The following is a 22697-nucleotide window of genomic DNA, read 5'->3' on the forward strand; positions in this document are numbered from 1 at the left end:
TCATTGATGAAATAGAACAAATAAAGAAAAATGTTCTCAAATGTATATGCAATTTATAGTGTTGCTTTATGGACTACTATTAACTGAAAAAAAAATGGGATAACATTTGAACCTCAGCCCTGATAATATGCACATTAATGGAGCCAAACACACACTCACACACACACACACACACACACACACACACACACACACACACACACCATGCGCGCGCACACACATAAAACCTTCAAGATGTTCCCAAAGGAGATTACTTCTACATTTACCTCCATTTACAGCTTCTTCACTATTATTGACTCAGATGTCAAGGTCGGTAATGTTGAGCTACTTCCCATTGCTCAATAATGTAAGCGGCGATCTGCAATCAAATAGAAATTTATCTTGCAGTGACGGCTCTAAAGGGCAGTGCGAACAATTTAGCCAATCAAATATTTATTTTTTTATTTTTTATTTACCTGTTATTGAGCATTTAGATCAATGTCTGTTGTACTCTGGCTAATTTTCATTCAAGACCTATTATAAGAGGCATCTCTTCCCCATCTAGGTTGCACAATATTTGTTATTGTAATGCAGAATGATTTTACACCTGGAAACACATTTGAAAGTGAATGTCACCTCAAGATTTTTAGCACATTGAGTGTTCTTTCATTTGTTGATGTTTTTTGTGAATTCTTATGTTTCAAGTTGACCTTTGAGTGAGGAAACTATAGATATTTGATAATGACACCGACTCAGGACATTTAGAAAACAGCAAAATAACCATTGATTTGTGTTCATCTGTGTTTATTTCCAAAAGGCACTCACTACATTGAATGTAATGGTTGCACAATATACTGCAGATACTGCGAACAGCAATTCACTAGCATGTGCAGCCCGAAGTAGAGCTCAAACTTGGACATTTCAAAGTCTCAAGAAGCATGTTTGTGGTACAATCAATACCATAGCATGATAACATATTAGCACAATAGCATGCTTTAGGGATCAATGTCTCTAAATTGTATTGAATGCTTTAAAATATTGTACATTTTCATAGCTTTTTTCTTATCACAAATATTCAGTCCGTCGCTGCATTCGCTCTAGACTATTGCAAACATGAAAAGAGTAATTAACATTTTCTTAACAAGCATTTTGTTGCAGCTGTAGATGTTTGTATGTGTGCGTTTACGAGTTGGTGGGAATGAGGTACTGATACGTGTCTCTGCCGAAGGGAGTTTTCATTAATACAGTCAGCAAGACAACAATCACATCAGACGAAGCGGTATTTGGTTTAAACGCATACACACACGCAAATATGTCGGACGCTCCCAGGCAATTAGCACAAAATTATTTAGTGGTGCATTAAAAGTCTAGTCCAGAAATATTCTGGAAAAGAAGAGACGATAATTGTAAACCATTGAAAGAAACTTGTAAAAAGTGCAAAATTTGAAAACCTTGTGAAACATGTACAGTTAGTATTTTCAACAAAGGGTTTCTTGCAAAAATAAATTAAGATAATTAGTAATAATAATAATATTGTCCTGTCAATGGAACGGCCTCCCAAACTTTTATGAAGCTAAAACAGAATTATGCCGTATGTCTTTCATCCACATATTGAAAGTCTAGTCGAATTCAATTCAAACAAGTTATTTAAAATTATATTATTTAACATTGTTGATGTGTTAACGTTGTGGAATCGCCACTGTCAGACCACTAATAAAGTGTCAAGACAACGGCTTGAAGGGATAGTTCACCCAAAAATATACATTTTTATCAACATCCAATGTTGTTTTGGATCCCATTGACTCTCGTGTGGACAAAAAACGTTTGAAACATTGAAAAAATCTTCATTTGGGTTCTGCAAAACAAAGTCATGCAGGTTTGGAGCAATTTTTGGGGTAAAATATTACATTAAATAAAATGGATATTGAATGGATAAAAAAAATCAATGGTTCGTGATTAAACTCTACTAGACATTCTTTTTTTTACATAATGTTTTCATGTCTACCTTATGGCTTCTCTTACGTCCCATTGTCCTAAACTTTCAAAATATTAAAACAGTACTGTGCAGCAACAGCATTACAAGGAAATTGTATGTCAGACATACCGTACAATTGAACAACTACAGTAGGACTACAAGCCCTGAGATTTTATAGGTTAACTTCATAAATCTGGATCACATATTGGTGCACTTGTATTACAGGACAGTAGAACTCCGTGCATATACAACATGTCAACAATTTAACATGGTTTTTTAATCTTCGAAGAGATTTATCATCTTTGATCTTGGGGGATTCAAGACTCAAGATTAGTTTCTCCATTTAGAATGGGTGGGAAATCTTGACAAACATAGTTTTTGTTGAAGCAATTATGTTTCTGGATAAATGACCTTGAATTACAGTCTGGCAGAGAGAACACTGAAAGTGCAGCACTTTTAGTTACACTTCAAAGAACTGCCATTGTAGCTTGCTACAGATTTTTCATTCGATGTCCGGGACTTTTGGAGAGATTCTTTCCAACTTATACAAGCATTAATCAGCGCTCTGAAGAAGAGGACTAAGTGTCTTCCAGTGCTACACTCGCCATATTTCCATTATCAAGTTATCAGGACACAGTGAACAGTTAAATGAACAGCAGAAATTGAGATTCTCACATCTCAGATCAGGGTAAGGGCTAAACAAGGCACTTTAGGCATGTGTTATTTATTTAAATTTCTTAAATAAAGCGGTTCCTTCTAGGGCTCCATCTGCAAATGGAACTCTTTGTCTTCAAGTAGTTTTGTCTCGTTTTCTTCCTCTTTGGTCTGTGGCGGTAGAGGCATGAATCCGTTTTGTTTATTGGGGCTCTCCACAAAGAGAGGTGAGTTGGTCAGACTGGTGTTGACCTCTTTCTCAAGCTCCTCGTCCTCTGCCTCTTTCTTCTCCTCATCCATTGTGGGAGTATTACAACTGAAGGAATCTAAGGCTTTCCGACCGTCGTCTGGGATGTTCTTCCTCAACTCTTTGTTCTTGCTCCTCTTGGCTAGTTTTGTGACTGATCCAAGGCGGTTGAAAATGTTATCTTCAGAGTATGCCTGGCTTGGGTCGCTCAGTCGATGCTCATTCTGCTCAATTCGTAGACGTAGGTTGTTGAGTTTTGTGTCGATGCTCTCCTGGGAGGATGTCTTGAAATTGGTGGCATCCAGGCTATTGAAGGCAGCTCGACGTTCAGGGGACAGCATGTCTAGGGAATGGGCCCGCTGGTCGAAACCCAGCTGCCTGCGCTCCATGCTGCGAATGGTGGCGGCCCTCTGCAGTTTGTCGTGAACTTCCACACTGAGTCGACGTCTGGTCTCACGGAGCTCTGCTCGAACGTTGGCCTTCCACTCTGCGGCGTGAGCTTTAATTTCACCCACCTTGAACAAGATAACAATGGTAAATGAATCTGTGAGCCTTTAGTTGTCCATGCAAATAATTGATTTATTTTTTTACAGGTCAATGACATATACTAGTGTCCGTGATAAAGAAATTCTGCCAAATTCTTAGAAATGTACTCTTAGTTTAGCCTGGCTAACGTCAGACCTCTTTCTCATTGAGACGTGGTCTGGGAACCATATGTTCATTTTCTCGTATTTGAGGTGTGGTTTACGAATGCCCAGAGCCGCTTATTGGGCGCTATGAATGTCTATCAAATGCGCCTGTACGTAGCTCATAGCCAATCGTTTCAATTATACCAGATGACGTATGTAGAGCAACAGAAATTCGACGAGGAAGAAGACGAAATAAACATGCGTTTTAAACTACTTAGAACACTATCTAAGGCTGCATCGAAAGGTAACTTCGCGTCTGCTGCCATGTTGGATCCATAAGATATAAACAAACTGCTTCGGTGTGTCGCATTGACGTCGTCATCGTCTTGCTGCTCCCTCCCCGTTCTGTGATTGGTTCCCTTTTTGAGGGGAAAATCTGGTCCATTGTATCCAGGGTGCCTAGCAGCGTGAATAAAATTGCGCTGCGTGCAAGGCAGCATGGGGAAACCCAGGCTACTCTTAGTTATTCATGTTGGTTTCATATAGTTTTGAAAAAATTCTGAGAATTCAAGAAAAACTCATGTGGTGTAACCAATTAAGGTAAAAGTAATATTTTCCTGAAACACGCGTGAGTGTACACATCTTAATAATTATTTTCAAAAATGTATTTTTAAAAAAAAAAAAGAAAAAAAAAATACATTTACAAAAATCATGATTTTTTTTATTAATATACATCAGCATCTTTGATGGGTTGCACCACATGACATTTTGTCAGCCAATCTTGTGATTTAAAAACATAAGATTATTGGATATTAAGAGACTTATTGACCTTGACCTTAAGGTCCTCTGTATTAAATAATCTATGATATCATTATTTATTTATTTATTTATTTATTTATGCATGTTTCTGCATGTTGTTTGCTTCACAAGACTTTAGTTTTCTCTAAAATCACATATATATATCACAACATTAAAGGAGAACTCCGGTCAATTTTAACATTGAGCTCATTTTTTTGTCAATTTGGAGTGCTGTCAATACAGAGAACAACGACAAAAATCGGTGTTGCCTACACTGTGTTATCCTCTTTTTAAAATTTGCACCCTGTTGACTTCAATGGGGCAATATTTAAACCTGCTTTTAGCCTCTTAACATCCTTGATGTGTCATTACAAGTGCACAGGTCATGTGAGTGATTCCTTCAGAGTGAACACGAGTGAATCTGACTGCAGTAGATGTGAAAGAAATGGATAAAAATGATGTTATTTAAGCCAGCGCAAATACCTGTATTTACAGTACATCCTGTTTTCGGTTGAAGTCCAAAGTAGTCGATTGCCGAGTTCACGCGCGTGATCATAGGTAACTAAACCTATGCGCGTGAACTCGACAATCGACTACTTTGGACTTCAACCGAAAACAGGATGTAAATACAGGTATTTGCGCTGGCTTAAATAACATCATTTTTATCCATTTCTTTCACATCTACTGCAGTCAGATTCACTCGTGTTCACTCTGAAGGAATCACTCACATGACCTGTGCACTTGTAATGACACATCAAGGATGTTAAGAGGCTAAAAGCAGGTTTAAATATTGCCCCATTGAAGTCAACAGGGTGCAAATTTTAAAAAGAGGATAACACGGTGTAGGCAACACCGATTTTTGTCGTTGTTCTCTGTATTGACAGCACTCCAAATTGACAAAAAAATGAGCTCAATGTTAAAATTGACCGGAGTTCTCCTTTAATCATTACATCATACATGGAAGTAGAAAAGCTTAGCTGGAATAATTAAGGTAATGCAATGCTACTATAAGTCTCACCTCCATTTTTGTCTTTTTAGAAAGCACCCTCAGCCAGTCTCCAATCATGCTTAGAACTGCAGCAAAGTACGCCAGTCCAACTAGGATCCAGAACCACACCAGCGGCCTGTACCATTTACGGTACTCTATTCTTCTATTGCCTCCTGGAAGAGATGCATAAATGACACTTTCATTTCAGAGATGCAAGTATTTGATTGTCTTTTAAACTTATAAGGATGTTTTTGAGACATGCATCAAAACCTCCTGCCAAATTCATAAGCTATTTTCCTGACAACAGCAATCAGGCAAGCTCAGTTTTTTCTTGACAATTCATGGTGTCTGGAAGTATAAACACTTTCAAAAAGACAGTAAAATGCTTTTATATGGTGTGTGCTTTATTCGGGTAGTAATTGAAACAGTCTATAATGGAATCAACTTCATAAGTAAAGTTCGTTTTGCCTACCAAAGCAAACCAAAAGCCATTGCAACTGTCCCATGACAGGGATCTACAGTAAATGAGAATAAATGTGATTTAAATATGTATTTAAAATAAGATCAAACTCATATTTAAGTTTTTATTTCACTTCTGCTCATTTTTGTCCCAATTTTTGTTGATTTTTCTTACAATTTAAAAAAATTAAATAAAAATACTATTATCATTTTGATAATTAGCTTATTTAGACTAACCAAATCAAGGTCACTATTTAATCAAGATTTCCTCATTTGCTAATTCCCAAATGGCCAGTATAGATTTGTTTTAGGATTTGGGGCTGTCCCGGACACAAGACGACCAATTGTGGTGATTTCTGTGGTCGCGGCTCCTAAATTGCGCTCCTATGTCGTACAGTGAGAGGTTAAAAAAGAGCCATCGTCACGGTCTTGCGACCAAAGATAACCTTAGATCATTTTCTGATAGTGTTAGAAATGTATCATCTCACAGTGTGTTTGCTGATACTGTAATGATTTAGTCCACTGGAGGCAAGTTGAAGTGAGAACCCAAATGCAATTTATTAACAAAACATGATCAAACAAAACAAAGGCATGAAACTGGAAACTGGGAACTGGAAACTCAAAACAAGAACATCGACAAGAAACATTCAATACTCAACAAAGACACAGGGCAAGCATGAGGGCTTAAATACACAGAATAATTACAAGACAAGGAACACCTGTGAACAATGATCAGACGATTAACCAATGACAAGACACATGGCAGGATCACATGACAAACAGGAATCACATGACAAGACACAGAAACATGACAATGACAAGAACAAGAAACAAAACCCAAAACGTGCCAGCAACGACCTACGTCTACTGACTAGCCAATAAAAATGCAACATGAAATGACGTATTGATCAATGCGCTAAAACTTAAAACTACTTACTTTAAGGGCCATTTGCAAAATTGGCATGCCAAGTTTGCCCTATTTTCCCTAGCCAGGACCGCATCCATATTCTCCTCTTTCGCTTGCTCCTCTTTTTTTCAGCGCACATAAAAACCACAATTGCCAAAGTGTGATTCATCTTGATCTGTTTGTTTACCACTAGCGCATGCTGAAGACGTTTTATTCTTCTATACTAACTTGCATTAAATTTTTGAATACTTAACTTGAATATTTATTGTGTGATTTCTATTCATTTTTAGAACTGTCTGTCAGTTGTGTTGTGATTTCCACTACAGATTTTGTTGAAATGTGAAGGGCATGAGATGAAATCTGAGACATTGAATGTGAAGAAATACTGAGAAATCAAGGTGTATTTACTTTGCTTATATATCATTCATGAACAAAATATTAGTATGCGTCATTTCCAATCAAGGACACTTACAATTTTAAGACTATTAAAATGCTAGCTAAGAAATTAGCCTTAGCAAGACAAAGTAATCTGTAATTTTATCATTTAAATTAAAAAATATATATATTTTTCTTCAAAATATGTCGTTAAGAATAATACATAATTTCAGGTGTACTGGAAATAAAACTGTGGTAGGAAGTTTCAAGACTTTCAGAAACAAAAATGACATGAAATGAAAAAATCTACATATGTTAGGCATTATTGGTGGACAAATTAAATAAACAAGTGTGAGAAGTGTTTTTTCACATTCATGTAAAGTAAATTTTGCTTGTACCTGCAACGTAATCTCCGATCCCAACAGTCGTCAGGGTGATGACCACAAAATAGATCGCATCCAGCCCGGTCCATCCTTCAATGTGCTTGAAGATGACGGCTGGTATGGTGACGAAGAGGATGCAGCCAGCCAGGATGAAGAGCAACGTAGAGGCCACTCGGATCTTGGTCTGGCTTATTTGATTGTGTTTGCGCTGGGAGGGGTGAAATAGACAAAAAGCAATATCAACATGAAGCAACACAGTACAAGAGCCATTCTTAGTCACGCAAACAGCACGACTTCATTGCCAGCAGCGGCCACATGTGGCATGAGAAGACATTTCGTGACTTTGTGAAGGTGGCATGTGTTCATTAGCTCTCTGAAGGGTCTAATGATGATCTGAAGGAGATTGATTAGCTGTAATGAGGTGTGATCTCAACCCGTACTGCAGATGCTGGAGCCTGCTGGCATCAGGAGCCACAGTTCTCTGTTTATTTACTAGGCCTTTACCTCTGCTGTGCAGACACTGACTAACCTAACACAAACATAGTCCTGACTAATGCCTCCCAGGAACTGGTGAAAAGGAGTGACCTTGCATACTCTAATATGATAAACATAATACTTGACGTGCTAATTGTCAGGGTAAATATATTTTATATTAGAAGATATCATTGTTAGTTCAATTTGCTTGAAATCATCACAGTAGTGTTTTTCAGGTATGCAAAGAATCGTTCAAAAGTTTGGTGTTGCTTTTGAAAGAAGTCTTATACTTACCAAGACTGCATTTATTTGATTAAAAAATACAGTAAATATAATTACAGTTGAAGAATAACTGTTTTCTATTTTAATATATTTAAACGTGTAATTTATTTTACAATTTTCCAGCATCATTACTCCAGTCTTCAGTGCCACATGATCCTTCAGAAATCATTCTAATATGATTTGATGCTCAAGAAACATTTCTTATTATTATCAATGTTGAAAACAGTTGAGCTGCATACGTTGTGGTGTGGACACATATAGAAATTAAAAGATTAATGTATATTTTGTATCTGTGAATCTTTGATCAATTTAATGTGTCCTTGCTAAATAAAAGTATAAATTGATTAAAAGTATTAATTTTATTTATTTTTTTACTCTCTCTCTCTCTCTCTCTCTCTCTCTCTCTCTCTCTCTCTCTCTCTCTCTCTCTCTCTCTCTCTCATATATATATATATATATATATATATATTATATCTATATACAATATTTAATTATAATCTATTTCATTTCATTTCATTTTTATTTATCTCGAACAATCAGCAAAACAAAATTTTAAAACCACAAAATACAACCCAAACAGTCAGAATTTAATAACAAAAAAACAAACAAAAATAAAATAAAAATATAAAAAGGATTAGTTCGAGAAGGAGCAGGCGGAAGCAAATAGCTCATTTAATCCTGCCCCTTATTTCACAAAATAATATTATTACAACTTAAATAGGTATACAAATACCGCATATAATCTTTCAGGTCTTACAATAACTTACAACAATACAACAATATACAACAATACCTTTAAATTACAATTCCATTCCTGAGTTTAGGTCTATTAATTTCTGTATTGGTCAAGTAATGATTTCTTTAATCTATTTTATATATTAATAATCTATATAATCTATAATATATATTATATATAATCTAATTATAATCTATGTAATTTCTATATAATTTCTTCGCTATAGAAATTAAAAGATTACTGTATCTTTTGAATCTGTGAATCTTTGATCAATTTAATGTGGCCTTGCTAAATAAAAGTATACATTTCTTAAAAGTAATATTTAATTAATTTCTATATAGCTCTGAGACATATTTGTAAATGCAATCCTGAGAATAAAAGTCAGAATTGCGAGATGTAAACTGGCGGAAACCATGGCGGAAACGAGGTTCCATAGGTTTTCTACCTTGTGGTAACAAAGAAAAATAAAAGTCATTTAGCTATGCAAAATGGCTCAAAATATCAAATATCATACATATGCTGTACAGCATGTTTGATGTCCTCCTACTGGATGAAATCATAGTCTGAAGCTAAAAAAAATTTCATTCATTTTCTGTTAAGCTCCTACTGCCCAAAACTTTCAGATTTTTGTTAAGTAGCGATGACTTGTCTTGATTACAAAACGGGAAAAAATCTGGGCAAAATTTGTGTATTGTTTTCCAGCCTTCAGACATGTGCCTTACCACAAAATTCATTGAACAGACTCTACTTCCATCCACTTAACTTAACTTAACTTAACTTAACTTAACTTAACTTAACTTAACTTAACTTAACTTAACTTAACTTAACTTAACTTAACTTAACTTAACTTAACTTAACCTTGTTTTCGATGACCTAGGAAAGAAACACTAGTTTTGTGCACAACAATTCACTTACCCTGAACATTTTCTCCACTTTAGCGATGCTCTTCACAAAAATAGTCCCTAGCTGATCACCAACACCAGCCAGCAGAAAGCCAAAGAGTGGGATGCCAAATATTGCATAAAGGATGCAGAAAATCTTCCCACCCTCTGTGCTTGGAGCGATGTTGCCATAACCTTAAAAAGACAAGAGAGTAATGGTGTAAATTAAGACAGAGCTGAAGAGGACAGTAGCATTAGGATGTTAGGTTAAATATATTCAATATGACATATGAAGGATATAGTGCAATAAAAAATGCCATATAATGGTAGGGGGCTTACAGAAAGAGGAATTTATTGACTAATTAGATGGATATTTAGTTCAAAGCCTCTGCAAACTACATAAAAATCCAATAAATGAGTCATAAACGTCTTCTTATTATGGCAGATTATGGCACTAAAAATCAGTCTGTTAATTTAATACTTTTTAGGTTTAACGTGCATTATAGGAAATTGCCTCCTATGGTGCCCATGGATCAAAATGTGTCTACTGAGAGCATGTTTGAAGGTTTAGCAACTGAAGTGTAAAAACTAATCTTGTTTATGTCTTTGTCCATTGCCCACTGGATGGCTGAGCCAATGAGAAATGACATTGAGAGTCATGTCAGCATTTAAATACTCACCTGCATTGCACAACAGCTTCTTTAAGTAATCAATCACAGGCTCTGGCAGGTAACACAGCGAGCAGCTTATGGACTTCAAGTGTATTACTTTAGGCCTCCAATGGAGTGCAAATGGTGAAACATTGCCACTCTTTGCATTCCTGTCTATCTATTTTTGAAAATGCACATGCATTGTGGTGTTTCATATATGTATTATTTACAAATTTTCCACCAATTTATATTATCTCATTGGACTATAATATGTAGCTAAAATCAATGAATTGCTCCCAAAGCATGAATAGTTTCAATTGGTTTGACGGCTGAAGCTGGTGCAGTTTCACACATGGCATATAAGTGGGGTTGGCGGAGAAAAAAATAAATAAAAATTGATCGGTGGTGTAGGGTCTGGCATAATGACTGAAAGTGAGACTATAAATGTATGACATGAGCAAATGCCTTGTATTTGTCGAGCTTTGCATATTAATGTGGTTTGTAGAAGTTCCTTATCGTAGCCGTTTGGGTTTCGCTTTATTTTGATGGTCCCTTTAACACATTCTGTTCACTATAAGTAACATTGTATCTATGTCTACTAACTCTCATTAAAGGGTTTGTAGAGTGTTAGTAGGCTGTTAGGGTTAGAATAAGAATAAGAATAACACATTGTTCAAAAGGGACCATCAGAATAAAGTGTTATCGCAGTTTGAAATGTATTTATAATATACAGGTATGTCTAAGTGTTACCTATTGTTGTTATCACAGTTCCAGCGAAGAAAAAGGAACTCCCCAAGTCCCAGTGACTGGAGTTGTATGATGTGTCTCCGATAGGACTGACTCCAGCGTTCACTGCATCTACAGAGTGCTGGGAAGAGATAAGACTGGAATTAAAGTCAATGCATAAGCAGCACGTCTTTCAAATGATTAATAGTCCATTCCAGTGACAGATCATTTAATGTCGTAATGAAATTCAAAATTGGTATCAGGCTAGAGTAAACAAATCATTTCAACATCTAAATGGACTGAAACTCTAAAATCCATACTGATATTGAATGCATTTTTAAGGAATTATGAAGTATTTACTTTAAAATGGCAAAACACTGTAAGGCTTTTAAGCTCTTATGTGTAATTTATAAACCGATATCTCAAAAATAATAACCCATACATTTAGGGACAGCTCTCTCACAGTTGTCAAAAAGACTTAAGGTCCTTGCACAGTCCGAAATTTTCGTATGCGTTTTTTCGTATTTGTCATTCAGTGGCTCTGAATGCTTGCTACGGATGCGAAAAACGCAGAAAATCAAACCCGATCTGATTTTTTTAATGACAGTTGAAAGTTTTGGAGGAAGTGTGTAAATGTGATTGACACAACATGAGGTTGTAAATTGTTTTTAATGTGCCAAAATCTAAAGGACCTTTAGATTAAAATAAGTTAAAGTCATTTATCTAATAATAATAATATTAATATTTACAATAGGTTTTCAGCACTTTGTGCTTGAACCCCTAATAATATAGCAACCCAGGCTCTTTGGAAAAACTTGCAGTGGCAACATATCTGCACAATATCACATTGCTTCTTGCACACTTCATGATACTTTCAAAGCAAAATGTCCAGTGAGTGACACTAAAAGCTCCACATCCCAAATGCAATGCTTTTATCAGGTGAGCTACCGTGCAAGTTTACTACAGTACAAACAGAAAGTCAAACATTTGGAGCTGTTTATGTGATGCAAACATAAAAAATGTATTAGTTTACAAATCATGCACCATGGTAAAAGTGTTTTGAGGTCATAACTTTGTATGGTGCATGGAATTGTGTGGAAATACATTTTTGAATTCAATTGTAATGTATGTAGGTAGAGGTATTATTTTTCCAAAAAGCCCATAAATCAAATAGTACATAATGCATAATGCATAATACATGTTGCCTCCGACATTCTAGTGATGTCTGGAAGAATTTCACAGAACAAACAATAAATAAATCCTCCTGCAGTTTTCCATAGTTTGTCATGGTCAAGGCATCCTACTGAGGAGATGATTCAAATGAGCCGTCTAGCATTAATGAGCCTATGATGATCAGATGTATCATTAACAGCGAGGAACTGAGAGGGCGGATCAGAAAACGGTCACTCGGCTCAACAGGAAACCTGGAGAGCAGATGGAAGAACTATACTGAGATCAACAGGAAGCGGCTCAGGTGTGAGAAACGAGCCTGTGAGCTGATGAAGGGCAGGTACACAAGGGCAGATTCAGAATCTCTCGGTCTAGACTGGATGCGTAATACCAAGTTTGAGCCAAAAGCAGAGCCTCATGCAAGAGAAAATAATGGAAATTTAGCAAATTTGCTGATCAAAATTATTTTACAGAACTAAGTTACGCTCTTTATGAATAATAAAGAATAGCAATCAGTCAGCTTGAGATTTTTCTCAGTCCAAAAATGGAAACGGCTGTCCCTTGGATGGATGCTCTTCGAAGAGATCAATTTTCTCTTATAATGGGATGTTCTCGACCGTTTACCACAAATGGGTTTTACCTCAACACAGACTGCTAGAAAGCAGACATTTGAATTCCATCTGTCTGTGCGACACCAACTCTTCTTCAGATTCACCACTGAACTGATCTGAATATAATTTTATTCCATCTGCTTGCAAGGGTGACTTGTATATTTGTTCTGTGTGCCCTACATGGAGATGTTATACCACTTTTATGGTGGTAAGAACATGATTTCAAAGAAACAAATGCATTTTTTTACAGCAGACAGCAGGTGCTCAGATGATAGTGTCTGGAAGCTTTCAATCTCACCATGAGTCATTGTGACAGAAGTAAACCATGTAAGCTACTGACCTGAGTATCATGAGCTATCTATTTTTTCTAGCTATAAGATTCTGCTTTAAACCCAGCCAAATTAATCAGGCAACCACATCTTTAATAATCACTGTGGCCCTGTGCCCTGATTCCAAATTAAATTTATACTGAAAGCTTCTTTAAAAAAAAAAAAAAAAAAAAAAAAAAAGTCAGATCTTGTTTGATGTATGCAGATTTGTCATATTCTGTACTGTTTCCAAAATGACAAAATTACTCACTCTCAAGCCTCATGGAAACCAGTTACAGTCACACAATGGCACAAGACCCTCTTTCTTTAATTTTAGCTACTACAGTAGCCTTCTAAGTTGCCATATACATGATCTTGTGCAATTGATTGAAAATATATTTTTTATTTTCTTTTTTTTTCAGTTTTATCTCTTATACCCTTTGGTGATTACATTAGCAAATCAGCTGAAACATACAATGTCAACAGAGTTTATACGGGTTCCATATGTAAAACATAGTTACAAAAAAAGCCTAATTTAGCCAGTGTTTTTAAATATCTCTTTCAAATATATGAATATTTTTTTCTTCAGATTTTTGTTGTAAAACATGACTTGGACATCATGAGGTTCACTAAGGATATTATTTATCCGTAAGATATTTTACCCCAAACGTAAAAAAAAAAAAAAAAGAAAGAAATTCCAGTTCTCATAACTCTAAACAAAATATAAAGTCTCATTCTCAAGTATTTATAGTGTTATATGCATCATCATTAAAAATGATGTATTAATTTATTTATGTATTTATTTATTTTATTTGTTTGTTATTATTTTTAGTCTTTTGGTTTTAGGGGGAAATGTACCATTACAGTACATTTCTTAAAAGGTTCAGTGAGTATTTCCCTTCCAAATCGTTCATATATCAGTTTATATTGTTTGTTTGATTCTAGTAGTGAACAATTTCAAGCCATTTGGATAAAAGATGTAATCCTGTTTTTTGGTCAGTATCAGAGGTGTAGTAGGAGAAATAACAGTATAAAGGCGAATGTAATTGAATATTTTATTTTATTTTATTTTCTCTGCAAGTAGAGTTATGTAACTGGAGGTGAAGAATCTTAGCAAATGCCAAAGCAATTCCTAGAGCTGCAGACCAGACAGAGAACATACAGTCCACCAATGCTTGAACACCTCCTGGCCATTTTAGCTGAAAACACCTTTTCAGTGTTCATGCTCTGTCTGATGCACAGCTCGAATAAGTGCTTTGGCATTTCTTCAAATTCTTCACCTCCAGTTACATCACTGCCAGATTGCAGTACATATGCACAGCTCGCAGCCCGAGCAGAGCGAAAGCAACAGCTTACATTCAGCTAATCCAAACGCCGCTAGCCTGAATCATCGACGCTTTGCAGCATTCATAATCAGCAAAACCACAAGTTACATCTCTTGCTGCATATCTGTTTTCCATTTTCTTTGTCTTCCAGCATTCCAACAACATTCAACAGCAGAAGCCGCTGTCATATACGCCTCTCTCATTCTCTTCTGGAGTCAGTGAGGCTATTTTGAAATGGTGCTTTGTTACAAAGCTTTCAAATGCTGCTGGTTCTAGATTAAATTAGGGTTTCAGGTTATTGATTCAATTATGGTTTTTAACCTCCCCGCCTCAGTCATTCCAGTGAGCATTGCGATGGGCGGGCTTCACGTTTTCCCCTGCCCATACTCCTGATGGAGCCCCATTAGCGCAAAAAGAATCAAGATTTCCCAACAGATGCTTTTAAGACTTGATTGTTCTTTATCTGCGGAGCTGGATGATTATCATCACTCATCTATCAAATAAGACTCTGGTCCTTTAATTTGGCTTCTAATCTCAAGGACATCCAGAGAGAGAAAAAAAAATCCTTAGCATTTTAGAGCCAAAATCAGACCAGACCAGAACTGCACAACAACATTGACTACTCAAGACAATCAGAATTCCTGAATTTAGAATGTCTACTTAAACAAATGGTCTTCCAGTGGGAGGACTTTATTTCACAGTCAGTGTTGGTATCGTAACCCGTAGAGTGAATAATAAAAAGTGGTAGAATAGTTAGACATTGACAGAGTATTGCAGCTGCTTGTACAGTATATTGTTTCAGACGCTGATCTGAATTGTATGAAAATATCGGAAAAATTTAAACAAATATATTTAAAATAACACTTTAGTTTAGAGTCCAATTCTCACTAGTAACTAGTTAGTTCTTAGTATGCATATTACTAGCCTTTTGGTTGTTTATTAGTTCTTATAAAGCACATATTAATGCCTTACTCTGCATATATATTCTACATCCCTGAATCATAATATTCCTACCCAATACCTAAACTCAACAACTACCATAAGCAGTTATTAGGAGTTTATTGAGGCAAAAGTCATAGTTTATAGTTAGTTAATAGTGAGAATTGGACCCTAATCTAAAGTGTGACCAAAATATCTTAGGACTTGTTAATGGATTCCAGTAAATCCGATAATGTATTTAAGATTTTTTGTGTTTGGGGTTGTACAATCAAAATGCTAACTTGATGAGCTAGTTTTTAAATATGTTTACCATGTAGACTACAAGACAAGTAGTATATCTTAAATCAGTTTTGTATTGGGTCATTGGAAAAATGTCTACCATTTTTCAAAACTCCAAAAACGTACATTAAATTCATTGCAGTTTCCATCTGAAATGAACACCAGTGGCAGTAAAACACCAGCAACTTGTTTCCCTTCGACACAAATTATGGTTACAGGGGCAGATTGTCAATTAATAAAGACGTATTTCCCGGCAGTTATTTGCACCTTATTTGCAAGTTATGACCTCAACACACTTTTACCATAGTGCATGATTAAGAAACTAATACAATTTGACATTTATCTCACATAAACAGCTCCATACTGTATGTATGGCGTTTCTGATATAATAAACTTGTTTGGTACAACTCATTGTTTGTCACCTCAAGCTAAAATGCCATGGTTGCTTCAACAAGTGTGTTTTTATCTCACGTTTGCTTTTAACACTATCGGTTAGTTTTTAGAATAGGGTTTAGTGAAGATGGTACATTATGTTCAAACACGATAGAGCATTAATCTTTTAACGCAACTCACCGGACATTTAATTATTAATTAATTGATATATGTGACCCTGGATCACAAAACCAGTCACAAGTCGCACGGGTATATTTGTGGCAATAGCCAACAATACATTGTATGGGTCAAAATGATTGATGTTCCATGTTCAATTCATGTTCCATGAAGATATTTTGTAAATTTCCTACCGTAAATATATAAAACATTTATTTTTGTGAGTGAATGCAGCAACAATCGCGAACATAAATGGACAACTTTAAAGGCGATTTTCTCAATGTTTCGATTTTTTTGCACCCTCAGATTCCAGATTATCAAATAGTTGTATCTCGGCCAAGTGTAATATCCTTACAAACCATACATCAATGGAAAGCTTATTTATTCCACTTTCAGATGATGTATAAATCTCAATTTCAAAAAATTGACCCATGTGACTGGTTTTGTGGTCCAGGGTCACATATATCAAATGCTTTAGCATTTGCCAGGAAGAACATATCCTTTAGAACAGCCTTTCCTTTGTGAGGGTGCCTATGATTCCTTACATTGCTGTCTATGTAGGCAGCTCACTTGGTATTGGAACAGAACCAGAGTCAATATCTGGAAGGTCTCTGCACTTGGGCGCCACTTTCCCTGTTTTATGAGGAGCAGTGTGAGCACTGGTCCCTGAAAACCTCAGGACTAGCAAAAGGTGACGCATTGCAAGACAAATAAACTGCTTCTGTCAAGCAGCAAAACCTGATCCTTGTAAACCAGGCTATAAACAGATTACATGGACAAGTATCCCCCCACCTTTACTATAATAAAATATTAAATAGGCATGTGTAAGTAGGGAGTGTAAGAAATTTATACAAATAAATCAGAAATTTACAGTGAAACATGACTAGTGCGCTAAATTGCAAGGTTTTCCAACCTGATCTCATGACAAATGTAAATATTTTATGAGTTTGCAAATACTTAATGAATACTAAAACCTTAAAAAAAATAAACTAAGCATGAAGGTCCAACCTTAATCTTATCCCTAAATCTAACATTCATTCAACGTACAAATGAGATTGTATAAATTCGCAAAAACGTAAAAATATTTAAGAACTGCCATGAGAGTGTGTTGGGTCTTCAGAAGGCATACAATAGCTTTGCTTAAATCAATGCTGGTTTCATTTTCACTGTGTTCTGTGCCTGTTTTGCCTGCCTGTGTTCCCTAGTTAGTTTATTTTTTGTTAATTAGTTCCACACACCTGTTTCTGTTCAGTTGATTACCCTCCCTGAGTATTTAAGCCTTGAGCTCATTCTGTTTATTGTTTAGTGTTGCTAGTTTTCCTGAATATTCTTGTTCTGGATTATTGGATTTTGGTCATATGCGAGACGTGTGCTTCACTGCAGCAACACGTGACAATAGTTTATCCAAAATGAAAATTATGTCTTCATTTATTCAGCCTTATTTTTATTCTGAAACTGTGTGGCTTTGTTTTTTTTCTGTGGAACAGAAGAAAATAGTTTGAGATATTTATATATATATTTATATACATAAAATAGAAGTCAATAGGCTTCAATGTTGTTTGGTTTACAACATTCTTCGAAAATTATTTTTTGTGTTCCACAGAAGAAAGAAATGCATACAGACTGGGCTGCTGAAAAGGGAGAACAACTTGACCTTTTGTCCTGAGCCCACGGCTTGGGGAGACCAGGTGGGGTGATCATGATTTCACTGCAGATCCGGAATGTAATTTCAACGTGATCGCGTGGAGTCTGTGATGAACGTTTTGCACCGGGCCCAACAATTGCTTACTGAGGCACAACATGAGAGTGAGTAAATGATTACAGAATTTTTTGGGTGAACTGTCCCTTGACCTTCCCTACTGACACAGCAATTAAATTGTATTTGCATATTTAAACTTGCCAGTTTTGACGTCAATGACAACATATTTGTTTTTGTGTGTCTCTTAACTTAAGCGACAACGGTCACAATCATATGTCACCAGAAGACTTGAAATAAGGCACAGAACTTTTAAAGTCCCCCTGTAGTCAATAATTTCATCCCTTAAAACTCATCTTTGATCACCAAAATGACATATTTAAATGTTTTTTTTTTCCCTTGAATTTTTTTTTATGTCTTAAGATAGCTTGAATGTAACGGTACACCCTTGCCTCATTTAGTATATGTGGTTCTATATATATGCAAATTAGCCCCGGCTCCACTAGCTCACACCAGCTCAAAGATCCACACGTTGACGTGATTGGTTGCATGGTAGTTTGTGACGTCAGCAACACCAGCGATTTCAAAGACTGTTTTTGAGACTGTCTTTGGTTCATTGCAGTTTTAAGGAAAAAATACTCAGCAATGGTGTTGCCTTATAAATTTGTACATGGTTTGACTTAAAGCATATTAAAAACACCACATAGACATAAACAACATTAAAAGCTTGATTTTCACCACAGGGGGACTTTAAGGACTACTTTTAAGGAGCTTTTCTCTATCCTAAGCTGTGATGTCAAAGACAGCAGACAGGGAAAATGCTTTTAAGAGATTCCGAAAAAGAAACAGACTGGTAAATAATAATACATATTAAGAGAAAGTAAATATTAATAAAGATTTGCAATTTAAATAATATTTTAATTTTTTTTTTTTTTTGGTCAGAATACTTGGACTAAGGAGAAAGACGCTCTTTGCAGCCAAGGGGATGTAGTTACATCATCTACCAGCAGGGGCAAATGGGTTCATGCTAATCAGCAAAACCTTGAACCCTTGATGTGAGGGGGGGGAAGTCAATCATAAATCAGCTTTGCAGGAATGAAAAATCTTTTTTGTTACACCATTAGACATCACATCATAGACCTGATAAAAATATATTACTCAGGATTCAGAGATTGAAAGGTTGCAGGGTTTGCAATGTTTCCCCCATAAATCTCTGCTGTTTTATTGCTGAGCACATTCCTGAAAAGTCGTGTTAAAGTAGGCTCGGTAAGTGGGAACCATTAAAGACCAGAATGGACTTTGCACATTGCTTCAATACTGCAAAGCAGATTGATTACTGCCATCATGGACACTATTCATCAAACACTTCAACGCCTTGCTGTCATAAATCTGCTATGAAAGTCCGCTCTGATATCTTTACATTTATTTTCGTCGGTTGCTCCATTTAGCATTGTCCAACCGCTGTGCCCTGGTCTATTGCATGAGTGAAGCTCACATGTCAGACAGATCGATGAAGCTATATTGTTACACTAGATCTGAGATCCCACTAGGGATGCCTGAGCTCTACTACAGACAAGCAACAGTTTTACCTTGATGAGCTCTTCCAGCTCAATGGGGGTCACGCAGGGATGTTTCTGCAGGAAGGCGGACTTCTTCAAAGTGATGGTGTCTTTTTGGTTGCTCTCGAAGGGCTGCTCCAGGGCTCTGAACACCAGACCGCCAGCGACCAGGTACGCTACCACCACCACAAACACGGCTAGGACAGTCTTCCACTTCATGACTGTGAGGAGGGCTGAGCCGTCCGCCACCGCTTCCATGCTGGCCACCATACTAGCAGGTCGGGAGACAGAAAGGCGGGGTAATGAGCACCCCATGGGGTTCTGCATGGTGGCCACACTGGCCTGCACCAAACTGGACTGCAACATCCCTGGTTGGACATTCTTTGGCGGCACCAGGTTGGTCTGCACTGGCACTGTTGGAAAGAAAGACAATATTCTGTTATGTAATTTACAGCAATGATTCTCAACTGGTTTTGCTTTAGGACTCATCCTATCCCTACCCCAAAACCTAATCCTACCCATAAGTTGTCCCTAAAATCAGAGGGAAATGATAGGTGAACAACACTGGTGTAGAAGCACCTAACCCTGGTAGTAAGCCTAAACTTGATAAACTGTAAAATTGTCCCTCACATCTGATTGGTTGATTGGAATGTTGTTCCAGGATCAACATAGACAGCGATCCAGGAACATGCTGTAGGCTACTTGGTGAAATGGCGTTCACACAGATTTGACATTGAACACCAAGTACACAGTGAACAAAAATGTTTGTACAAACTTAGATTTTCGGACAAATGTTATTCCAGGATCAACAAAATATGTTGATCCATTTTTAAAAAGCTGATAAACCTATGATATTTGCTATCCCAAAAGCACTGTTATATGATGATTTATTTTTGTATTTTATTTTATTTTCCCTGCTGTCCATCACCCTATCCGAACAGACCTGCGATTTACCAGACCAATGATTTACATTGTCATTTATCCACTGGAAAAACTAGCCTATTCAAGAACCAAAAATTAGAATCAAATATAATTAACTTTTTGAGTTTAGGGTTTGCTTTCCTCTTGTGTTCATTATCAGTGCTGCATACCCACACATACACACACATGCCTGCACACACACTTCTGTTCGTTTTCTGAAAACCCATTACAGTAGAAAGCAGAGGCAGCACCAGGGTGGAGCAACAAAGCTATACTGTTTATGACCGACTACATTCACTAACACATTAAACAGGTAAAAACATAAGAATACTGCTAATATGCATATTCTAAAAAAAAAAAAAAAAAATCTAAAATCATCTTGTGGATGTGGTACTGTAAATAAATTAAATTGAATCAATAAACCAAAAAATGCATTAATCACACGAAGCACATATGAAGAGTAAGCCTCAAATAATTTCCCCTCAACTTTCTTGTAGTCAGGCAATGCTTTCGGCTGCAATATGATGTAGCATTGCACAGCTGTTTATGTGGACAATCCCTGCAGGATGACCGCAATAATTCACTGTGACAATCCGATCGGTTGTTTACAAGCTACTTTGACCCTATACCTTCTGATTTTTCTCCCCTAAACATTCAGGGCAAAATATTACGTGAAAATTAACACTTTTAATAAGTCTGACTAATTCGAATTTAGATTAAAATATAGATAATGACTTCAATTGTAGGCTATAACCATGTAGTCGGGGGGTTGGGGGGGGGGTGTAATCAAACGTATAAAACTAATTCAAATTTTTCAGAAAGGTCATAACTATGTTTATAACTTTGTATGACATTTATCTGAAACGCGGTTAATTATATAAACGCCGTTTCGTAAATATGTGAGGTTTTTTTCTCGGTATAGTAGATTAGGTAATGCGCGTGTCCCACGCGTTTCATTATGCATAGCTCGTATCTCTGCATAGTACTCGCAGACTAGACACGTAATGACGAGCCTCTGTTTAAGATCGTAGATTAATTTCTTATATAGACGTATCTATGATTTCTTCCTCTTCCATCCTGATAAACTATCGCAGCAAACATCAACCATACAGGTCTCTCGGTCACGTCGTGATTGATCTTGTGGGGAAGACCTAGAGCATGAAGCAATGTTGTGATTGACACGCGTGGATGTGAATATTAATGAAGGTGTCCACTGATAAACTGAGATGGGCAGAATGAAATCCATTATTAGAGACGTTAAACCTTTGACAATGCAGGACAAACTGATCACAGTCAATACCTCACCCATTGGTACTCCATCATCATTTTGCGCATCCTGGTTAAAGTGCTTTTGATTGAATCAGTTGGGTTCTTAAATCACTCTGGCTGCCAGAGCGCGTGGATGCTTCATTATGCTTATTATAACTTCTGTCTAAAATGCGGCATGAACAATATCGCAATGGAAATGCATTTTGGAAACGAAATGTATACCTACCTGGTGGAGGGTTCCAGTTCCCTGGTTTCCTTGGGTTTTCCGTTGGAAATTTCATTTTGGGTTGCAGTTTAATTCATGAAATGATCTCGTTTGATGAAGAAAGGCGATAATTCAGGAGATACTGCGTAATTGTGGAATCATGCAGCGAATTTCCTTGAAGACATTGTTTTTAAACGAGACAGGGAGGTAAAGGGGCGCAAGCATGAGATCATCTTCATCTTCAGGCGTGTAGAGGGATGTGCTGCTTGACTGGGATGAATCTGCCTCTGTCTCTTCATGGCACTTAAGAGTTCCAGATCACTCCGCCTTTTGCCAATTGCACCATTTCCCGCGCGTCAGAGACTCTTTGTGTGTGAGGTGGACGGTGAAGGTGCAGCAGAAGTCCACGCGCGGTTGGGGGCATCCTGTGAGCGCTTCGCAAATGGACTATACATCGAGAAGGCTTTTCTCTATAGCCGCAGTATGTGGCAAGCCGGTTTAACATTTATAGACTGGCTTGTTTCAGTTTTATGTTATTAGTGTTTATTTTTAATTAATAAAAAGTAATCCTACTTTTACCCTTTTACCTAAATGTTTTAATCGGCACTCCATTTCACATTGGCAGCTGGACAATCCTCTGTTTCCCATAACATACACTGTAAAAGTTAAAAGTAAATATTATTAATTACTGTTGTTTTTTTTTTTTTCTTTTTTTTTTTACAG

General features: G+C 36.6%; 1 protein-coding gene across 1 annotated transcript; it reads right to left on the minus strand.

The window, feature by feature from the left end:
* Nucleotides 1-769: 769 nt before the first annotated feature.
* kcnk10a (potassium channel, subfamily K, member 10a) lies at nucleotides 770-22454 on the minus strand. The gene is made up of 7 exons (XM_079887357.1): nucleotides 21996-22454; nucleotides 19610-19992; nucleotides 11168-11285; nucleotides 9802-9962; nucleotides 7410-7602; nucleotides 5301-5443; nucleotides 770-3370 (listed from the first exon to the last, which is right to left on the minus strand). Exons 1-7 carry the CDS (start codon nucleotides 22048-22050, stop codon nucleotides 2711-2713), a joined length of 1713 nt encoding a protein of 570 aa, XP_079743483.1. The 5' UTR covers nucleotides 22051-22454; the 3' UTR covers nucleotides 770-2710.
* Nucleotides 22455-22697: the final 243 nt, after the last annotated feature.

This window comes from Squalius cephalus (assembly GCF_949319135.1).
Source record: "Squalius cephalus genome assembly, chromosome: 12".
NCBI lineage: Eukaryota > Metazoa > Chordata > Actinopteri > Cypriniformes > Leuciscidae > Squalius > Squalius cephalus.